Source organism: Mizuhopecten yessoensis, unplaced genomic scaffold (genome assembly GCF_002113885.1).
Source record: "Mizuhopecten yessoensis strain PY_sf001 unplaced genomic scaffold, ASM211388v2 scaffold10201, whole genome shotgun sequence".
In the NCBI taxonomy this organism is placed as follows: domain Eukaryota; kingdom Metazoa; phylum Mollusca; class Bivalvia; order Pectinida; family Pectinidae; genus Mizuhopecten; species Mizuhopecten yessoensis.
The window spans coordinates 227,243-237,347 of record NW_018408429.1 but is presented as its reverse complement, the minus strand read 5'-3'; the positions used below and the strand labels follow the sequence as shown (position 1 = coordinate 237,347).

Sequence of the window (10,105 nt, the reverse complement as noted above, 5' to 3'; positions counted from 1 at the left end):
TTTATAATGGCAAATGATACTTTGAATATTACATGTTAATAACTTGATTGGAATTATAACCTTGAATTGACAGTTTGATACTTTGAAAATTTTGAGCCAGCCCTACCCCCAAGGGCTGTAGGGTGGGGCTCAAAGGAGTCAGTGTGCTAAAATTTCTTCATTTTCCTTGTTAAGAATCAGAGGTGCTAGTTTCAAATCCTTTTTAGTCTGAAATCTGTATGCTAGATATTGAGTAAGGTGGTTTTATTGTTTTTTGTCACTTTGAATAATATGTCTGTTCATGTTAAAAACAAAATCAACTCTCTGTATAAATATATCAGGTGACCGTTAAGGCCCATGGGCCTCTTGTTAAATATGCTCACTCTACCTATACCTGACTAATAAGTCAACAAGCTGCATTCATAATGTATGAATGACCATAGCTCATGCTGCAAGTACGTATACACTAATGCCTCGTCAATGTTAACTTCATTACTGGTACATTGTTCAGTAGGTGTCAATTCTTAACAAAAACAGTTGTCCATTATTAATTCAAACAGTTACTGTGTTTTAAGTAGGAGAAAAGACTCAATTAGTCCATTTTCCCACACAGAATGGACAGTTTTCGAGCCTCGATCTGTCAGTTTTCAGCCTTTCTCCTTTACTCATATGTGTATTTTTTTTATGCATGTTATACATTTTTATAATTAAAACATAAAATGGAAACTATGACCAAGAGTCCAGAGCTGACTCCAGCTCTTCTGTTTGTTTGCTAAAATTCATTTGACCTTCTAGAACTTTTAAGTGGTGTTGTGTTTGCAGATCCTATACCCTATACTACCCATTGCCCTGTATTTAAAAAAAGATGATTATAATTAATTATAACTCAAAGCAGATAAATCTTTGTTCATACAAGAATGACAAGGAATTTTATCAGTGTTAATTTTCAAAAAGAATTACAAAAACATTCTGAATTGACACTTAATTTTTTTTCCTCATAAAAAATTATTCAAAATCGAAAAAAATGATGAAAAGGGATATTGTATCAAAATGGACATATTTCTTTCTCTTTCAGTAGGACTTGTTCTGAAATCCAGATTTATCATTGTAGGGTTCACACAGCTTAATAGTAATTTACCATATACTATTACTAAACATTTAAATATTTGAAGTTCAACACCAGTGACAACTGTCTAGATAAATACATACATACATACAAAGGCTACAAAATGCTCAGAAGTTGACAACCGGACGGTTTGAAGCGAAACCGGTGACCCCCCAAAAAACTACGCCCCCAGACTTTTTTCAAACCCCTAAGTTGCGCAAAGTGCCACAGGATTTGATCTGTAAACACTTTGTCCACTTCTGGTCCTTCCCCATGCATGAAAGCCTTCTGGGAAATTAAGTCTGCATACTATCTACAAAAAGATAATAATAAACCCCTGCGATAACTGTATTTTATACATTTTACCATGAAATATCATAAATTTTCTGTTTGATAAAATCTTATCTTCACTGCAGTCAAGATATGTGAAATGTTATATATCTTCACTGCAAAGATTATTAGTTTCAAATTCAGATGAAGTGATGACAAAAAAAGTGCTTGTTTTGTTCTACTTTTGAAACATACATTATTGTATTTACATAACCACACCATTGTTATCATTTTTGTTTGGAAGTTTTACCAGATGATTACGGCAACGGGGAAATTGCATTGAGAACCCCATTAAAAATGGCGCTCTGCATTGTTGTCAAGCCTGACGTCATTAAAACCTGGTGTCAAATAGTATGCTACAAATATAGCCACACTTTTCTGATATAGTTTCTTTAAAAATCGTAATAAAAAGAAAATAACAACCAGAAAACTAGCTTTATGGCAAAGTGTGTATTTATAGACTCGAGAGATAACAACTTCTTTGACAAGTATCCTCCACCAGATATTAACATTTTGTGTAAAATTCAATTTAAAAGGGGCTACGACTGACAGGTTTACCCAGAAGCCAGTGATAGTTTGTTTAAAAGTGCATTATCAAATGAAATCTTTGTGAAATTGTGGATTTTTCATACTTCGTGTACTGTATCTTCTCTCTCAGAAGATGATGTGATTACCAAATTGTTGACATTTAGATATGCAGTTAAAAATTTACATTTTTGTGCCTTGGGAATTATTATGAGTAACAATAGTGTAGCATGTGAGGATATTGAACGTCAACAAAATACTCTTAATGTTAAGATTAATGCCATTAATATTTAAAGAATAAATTCAAGTGTGCAGAATCTGTCCCTCGTGGTTGTTGGACTGTCAGGAAGAGATTTTCATCTTAAGATCTAATGTCCAGCAGCTTTGCTGTATTTTCTTGTTGCCCCTGTGCAAATCCACACACAGTTATTGAAATATATTAAAAGTATACATTTTTCAAAAGTTAAATACTTGTAGATTTAATTCATTCAAAAAGCTGTCGCCGGTTCCTCATTAAAATTCCTCAGTAGCTCAGTAATTAACCGGATCTAAATTTAGATAGGACCTCCAAACATATGAAACACTTGCTGATTGGCTGATTTAGTTGTGCGAGTCCATTACTGTTTCTGGTTCCTTAATTACAATTGTCCATTCACGATGGTGGACAGATAATATGTAGGACGCGCATGTGTGAAGTAAGGAGGTTGGACCAAACATCGCTCCAGGTGAAAAGTGATGATTAATGGTCAATGGTATTGAATTTGCAATTATTTTCCCACCCAATAGCGTGATACATCATTTCAAAATAGCCTTCTGCTATAACAAATCTTGAAGAATTAGTGTTATAACTACAGCATTAACATTTTCAATACAGAGGTGTTCCAATGTCATGAATATTTGTTCTGCTTGGAAAAAGCCCAAAGCTCAAACAGCTCTGTCACACTAGAAAGCCTGCATGGACTTATTACAGATATGTATTTATCAATCAGTACCAAGCTTGATCAGTTCAGTACTGCTATAAAACATACAATCTGTGAATCAATGTCAGAGTTTTCTGTAACTAACCATATATACAGGTGTGACGAAATATCGAGTGTTATCACACTGTCTAAATATATACATAACTATAATGGCATGAAAGTGTTATCATGCTAGCTAAATATATATATAACTATAATGGCATGAAAGTGTTATCATGCTAGCTAAATGTATATATAACTATAATGGCATGGCAGTGTTATCAGGCTGTCTAAATATGTATATAACTATAATGGCATGAAAGTGTTATCATACTAGCTAAATATATATATAACAATAATGGCATGACAGTGTTATATGTCAGAGTTTTCTGTAACTAACCATATATACAGGCGTGACGAAATATCGAGTGTTATCCCACTGTCTAAAAATATAAATATAATGGCATGACAAGGTTATCAGGCTGTCTAAATATGTATATAACTATAATGGCATGAAAGTGTTATCATACTAGCTAAATATATATATAACAATAATGGCATGACAGTGTTATCCCACTGTCTAAAAATATAAATATAATGGCATGACAGTGTTATATGTCAGAGTTTTCTGTAACTAACCATATATACAGGTGTGACGAAATATCGAGTGTCATCACACTGTCTAAATATATATATAACGCTATAATGGCATGACAGTGTTATATGTCAGAGTTTTCTGTAACTAACCATATATACAGGCGTGACGAAATATCGAGTGTTATCCCACTGTCTAAAAATATAAATATAATGGCATGACAGAGTTATCATGCTGTCTAAATATAGATATAACTATAATGGCATGACAGAGTTATCACGCTGTCTAAATATCTATATAACTATAATGGCATGACAGAGTTATCATGCTGTCTAAATATAGATATAACTATAATGGCATGACTGTGTTATCACGCTAGCTAAATATATATATAAATATAATGGCATGACAGTGTTATCCCACTGTCTAAAAATATAAATATAATGGCATGACAGAGTTATCACGCTGTCTAAATATCTATATAACTATAATGGCATGACAGGGTTAGCATGCTGTCTAAATATATATATAAATATAATGGCATGACAGAGTTATCATGCTGTCTAAATATATATATAACTTTAATGGCATGACAGTGTTATCAGGCTGTCTGACTATATATATAACTATAATGGCATGACTGTGTTATCACGCTAGCTAAATATATATATAACAATAATGGCATGACAGTGTTATATGTCAGAGTTTTCTGTAACTAACCATATATACAGGCGTGACGAAATATCGAGCGTTATCACACTGTCTAAATATACACATAACTATAATGGCATGAAAGTGTTATCATACTAGCTAAATATATATATAACAATAATGGCATGACAGTGTTATATGTCAGAGTTTTCTGTAACTAACCATATATACAGGCGTGACGAAATATCGAGTGTTATCACACTATCTAAATATATAACTATAATGGCATGACAGGGTTATCATGCTGTCTAAATATATATATAACTTTAATGGCATGACAGTGTTATCACGCTAGCTAAATATATATATAACAATAATGGCATGACAGTGTTATCCCACTGTCTAAAAATATAAATATAATGGCATGACAGAGTTATCACGCTGTCTAAATATCTATATAACTATAATGGCATGACAATGTTATCATGCTGTCTAAATATAGATATAACTATAATGGCATGACACTTTTATCACGCTGTCTAAATATAGATATAACTATAATGGCATGACACTTTTATCACGCTGTCTAAATATAGATATAACTATAATGGCATGACACTTTTATCACGCTGTCTAAATATAGATATAACTATAATGGCATGACAGTGTTATCACACTGTCTAAATATATAACTATAATGGCATGACAGTGTTATCATGCTAGCTAAATATATATATAACTATAATGGCATGACAGTGTTATCAAGAGGATCAAGCTTGGAAACGAAAACGAAAATGTGCTGTTGAATGTTTGTTTAACTGAATATGATTGAGATCTAAAGGGTCTTAGAAATGTATTCGACAGTGTCAACGAAAAGTGTCAGAAAAACGAACAAGTTATCCAAAATGTTTGCGATCAAACTGTTAGATTAGAAAATCAGGTAAAAAAGTCCCATTAAGATTTCAACAAGTATAAGACCGATAGAGAAAAGGAACTTATGGAGGTGACGGAGAGAAATGATGAAATTGCAGACCGATTGACAGATCTTGGTGCAGGTCAATGGAATATTATCTTGTATTTTCTGGTATCTATGAATGGGATGGTGAGGGCACTGAAGCTGTAATCAGAGATTTCCTAGACAGACAGCTGGACATCGATCAACATATCTAACTCGCTAACGTTCTCAGGTTAGGCAGGAAATCCAACAAAGGTCCAAGACCAGTAGTTGTCAAATGTATTTTCCAAAAGGAACTCAACATGGTGCTCAAAAACGCAAATACATTGCAAGGTAATCCACACAGAATAAATAAACAGTCTCTACCCCGAAATTCCTTGGACTTTTGTGAGAAAGGTGATCACTTCAAAATGGTGTTTGACATATTATTTGTCAATGGACAGGCCGCTGATGGCAGGAGATTGCTAAGATGTACATGTACAGTGAGATAAAGTCAAGAAAACTAAATAATGGAGAAAAGTCGGATTTCTTCAGGTGTGAAAATGGAGACGGGCAAGGTGAAAATATGTCATCTTTCTTTTCAATGTTTCTTATCATCAGAGAAGTCTTAATACAGTATCTGAATAACTTGAAAACAAAGCTTGGTTTGTATTTCAAGTGATTTTGTTCGTTATATGCAGATAACACTAAAAGTAGAAAACCCAAAGGATCTTCAAAACATGCTAGGTATTTGTAAGACATACACATTCCCCCTAAAAACAAATACATATAATTACGTGTGCATGTACAGTGTGATACTCCAGCCATCTACCTGTAAAATCAAAACTAAGTTGTACATGGTAAAGCGAATGGCTCTGAAGGTCAGGATCATATGCTCAAACATGTAACCATCTGTGAATATTTGGCTAGTCTGAAGGGTTGTTTTAAATTTCTTGAAACTTCACGCAAGTCTACCTGCCATCACTCTGTAGAGACTATACTAGTAGAAGATTGGGGTCATATGTTCAAGGTCACAGCTACAGAATATATCCATAGAATTGGCTTGTCTGTGCATTAATGACTTACATTTTCAACCAAATTTCATGAAACTTCAAACAAATATTCCTGACACCCATCTGTGGAGACAAGTTAAAGTTTGAAGTCATTTGTTCAAGATCAAGGTCACGGCTACATAATCTAAGCACTATTAATGCTATGCATTGTAATGGGAGATTTGGTTTGTCCATATATTCACGACTTAACTTTTCAACCAGACATGTTTGTGCAGTGAACATGTTTAATTGTAGCTTTAAGTGTCACAAAATATTTTGGAAGCTTACATTCTTTCTTTTTCTAGCTTTTGCTCCTAACCCTCCGACAGTAGAGCTAAAAACGCCTGTGAAAAAACAGGTGTCCCCAGTGAAGCCAGATGAAGATACTGCAACTGCAGTTTCCCAGATCAGAATAAACAATAATAAACAGCCTTTGCGTGGATTTGAGCCCAGAGTGCCTGAGGCTGGGGCCACTCCTTCGAAGGACAATGGGGAACGTGATCTAAGGACAAATTCTAGTGGCAATAGGGATGTTTCTGACGGGTCTGTGCCCCAAAAAGCCGAGGAGTCTGTAGGGAACAATTCTGCCTCAACACCTGTACAAACCCCAAAGAAAGAGGCTTCAACAACTCAGGTGACAAAGAGTTCATCAAAGTGAGTAGACTACAGAGTGGAGTACTCCTCAAATAAATATGACCTTGACCCCATGTCTGATGATTTTTCCTACCAGTATGTACAGTACACCACCACTAAATATGACCTTGACCCCATGTCTAATGATTTTTACCTGTATGTACCTCACAGGAAGTACACTACAGATTATAGTCTCAATGTGACCTTGACCCCATTTCTGGTGATTCATATGAACCTGTTTGTATGTAAATCCCAGTTTGTGTATAAAACATTTAATCTTCACAGGTTTCTTTGAAAATGAGTTTGTTCTTTCAATGTCAAATATGCCTTAATTTGGAAAATTATTCCATTTACAGGACGAAACAAGATAAGACAAGATTAAAGGAAGAATATGACAGAAGACAGGGTGATAGAGATCTCCTCAACATGGTTGTCATAGGTAACTTGTATAATGTTTGCATCGGCCCCATAGATAACCTGGGTTGTTAGGGCTTGCTTGGTTGTAAAAGTTAATGAACTAATTGGGGTTATGAAGACCTGCATACCCAATTTCAACGGGACTTCAACACCTTGTTACCACAGGGACATGTCACATGCTATATAGCAGAAGATTGAATTTGTATTAAAAAGCAAAGCCTAAAATGGGGCATAGCTTTTGGTAACCTGTTCAGACTTTCCAACATTGGGCTGGGTAATAGTACCTGTAAGGAAAATGAAGAGCAAACAAGGTAAAAGATCATCTTTTGTTTAACCAATAAATTTCCCACCACTACCCCATTTTCAATGGACACTGCCATATGAACCTAGTTGTCAGAAAGATGTAAACCTATGGCAAACTCTCAAAGATGACTTTTGGAAAGTTGTACCAGTTTTATTGTGTTCTTTGTGAATTTTGCTTAAATTTCAAGGGAAACATTTAATGTACAGTGTTATCTACCCATGCAGTCCATAAATTGCCTCACATGTATGCCTATGTTGTTTGTTTTCTGTATGTATCTATTACCATGCAATATAACATCTCAATGATATCCTCACAGGTCATGTAGATGCTGGGAAGAGTACACTGATGGGCCACCTGCTGTTCCAGCTTGGCATGGTCAACAAAAAAGCCATGCACAAGTATGAACAGGAGTCGAAGAAGGTTGGCAAGGGCTCCTTCGCCTTCGCCTGGGTACTAGATGAGACCGAGGAAGAAAGGTTGGCCATTTTTAGCTCACCCGGCTCAAATGACCTTTAAGTGAGCTTATGCCATGGCACATCCGTCCGGTGTCAACTTTTTAGCCCACTATCTAGTGATGTTGGGCTGTTCAAATCATGTTGTGTCCCAGGCTGAGTTAGATCATGAATTGATCTGTCGATATGCACTATAATGAGACTTGTACATTCTGATTGGTGGATTAACACATGTTGACATGTCTCGGACTCAGTTCCATCATATTTACATACAATTAACGAGTTTACAATAGCTACAGCTCGCATATGTCCTGAAAGTGGGGGTTATAAATATCACGAATTTGCATGTATTAGCAATATCATTGAATTACCGCCATTTGGTTCCACTTATCAATCCTTTAGAATGTGATGTCACAACTGTCCAATAAGTAAAGCCAGTTTGGCATAAACATATTTTCCAAAGTTTTGATGTTAATTTGAATTTGAAAACATGCATTCAGTAAAACCTTGTTCATGCATGTCTGTCCTAAATCTCTTTTCATTGAACTGGAAATTGTTACTATGACATTCCTGAAAATGAGGATGTACATGTACAGGCAAACAAGGTCTTCAATTTGAAGGTAATACAAGTATGCTAAACATGTTTGATTTGATATTCTCCAGGTCTCGGGGTGTTACCATGGATATTGCTCAGACGAAATTTGAAACTCCAAAGAAAGCAGTGACATTGCTAGACGCTCCTGGACATAAAGACTTTATTCCCAACATGATAACAGGTATTAAAACTGTTGTTCTCATTACAGTTGGGGGTTATACTGGAATCAGGTTCTCTGTCCATCGGTCCCTCTATCTGTCTGTCTGTAGCACTATCCTCCCATAGTTTTAAGCCAAAATTCATTTCAATCCAACTGTTATTATGGGAGAAATTCCCCTATTTAGGTCACCTGAGCTTTGCTCAAGTGACCTATTCTAATCGCTTTTCGTCCGTCGTCGTCCGTCGTGCGTCGTGCGTCGTGCGTAAACTTTTACATTTTCAACTTCTTCTCAAGAACCAGTGGATGGATTTTTTTCAAACTTGGTCAGAATCATCCTTGGTAGATGAGGCTTCAAAATTGTAAAATTGGGATTCCTACCCCAACCCCTGGGGCCAGGGCGGGGCCCCAAAGGGAAAATTAACCAATATTTCAAAAATCTTCTTCTCCAGACTCAGAGGTACTACAGTGATTTTCTCTACGTGGAAAGAAAGATCATCAGGGGCTTTACTTAAATTGTAAATTTCAGGACCCCCGAGCTATCCGTTCTCCCTTGGGGAGGGGGTAAAGTTTACTATAGTTTATATAGGGAAATAACACTTTTGGGTATATTTTGACAACTTTCTGTAGGAAATTATTTTTACTTGGTGAGAATTATCCTTGGAGGTAGATGGTTTCAAATTGTAAAATTGAGATTCCTACCCCGACCCCTGGGGCCAGGGCGGGGCCCCAAAGGGAAAATTAATCAATATTTCAAAAATCTTCTTCTCCAGACTCAGAGGTACTACAGTGATTTTCTCTACGTGGAAAGAAAGATCATCAGGGGCTTTACTTAAATTGTAAATTTCAGGACCCCCGAGCTATCCGTTCTCCCTTGGGGAGGGGGTAAAGTTTACTATAGTTTATATAGGGAAATAACACTTTTGGGTATATTTTGACAACTTTCTGTAGGAAATTATTTTTACTTGGTGAGAATTATCCTTGGAGGTAGATGGTTTCAAATTGTAAAATTGAGATTCCTACCCCGACCCCTGGGGCCAGGGCGGGGCCCCAAAGGGAAAATTAATCAATATTTCAAAAATCTTCTTCTCCAGACTCAGAGGTACTACAGTGATTTTCTCTACGTGGAAAGAAAGATCATCAGGGGCTTTACTTAAATTGTAAATTTCAGGACCCCCGAGCTATCCGTTCTCCCTTGGGGAGGGGGTAAAGTTTACTATAGTTTATATAGGGAAATAACACTTTTGGGTATATTTTGACAACTTTCTGTAGGAAATTATTTTTACTTGGTGAGAATTATCCTTGGAGGTAGATGGTTTCAAATTGTAAAATTGAGATTCCTACCCCGACCCCTGGGGCCAGGGCGAGGCCCCAAAGGGAAAATTAACCAATATTTCAAAATTTCTTCTTCTTTGAC

The 10,105-nt window shown here is 35.9% G+C and overlaps 1 protein-coding gene across 3 annotated transcripts in view; it reads left to right on the top strand.

Moving 5' to 3' along the window:
• Positions 1 to 10,105, top strand: part of LOC110459729 (HBS1-like protein) — a 29,436-nt gene that overhangs the window by 9,311 nt on the left and 10,020 nt on the right. For all 3 annotated transcript variants that reach the window (XM_021512126.1, XM_021512125.1, XM_021512127.1), the window contains exons 6-9: positions 6,436 to 6,784; positions 7,120 to 7,202; positions 7,801 to 7,960; positions 8,600 to 8,712. In XM_021512126.1, the coding sequence (XP_021367801.1) occupies positions 6,436 to 6,784; positions 7,120 to 7,202; positions 7,801 to 7,960; positions 8,600 to 8,712 (705 nt within the window). The remainder of the gene's footprint in view (positions 1 to 6,435; positions 6,785 to 7,119; positions 7,203 to 7,800; positions 7,961 to 8,599; positions 8,713 to 10,105) is intronic.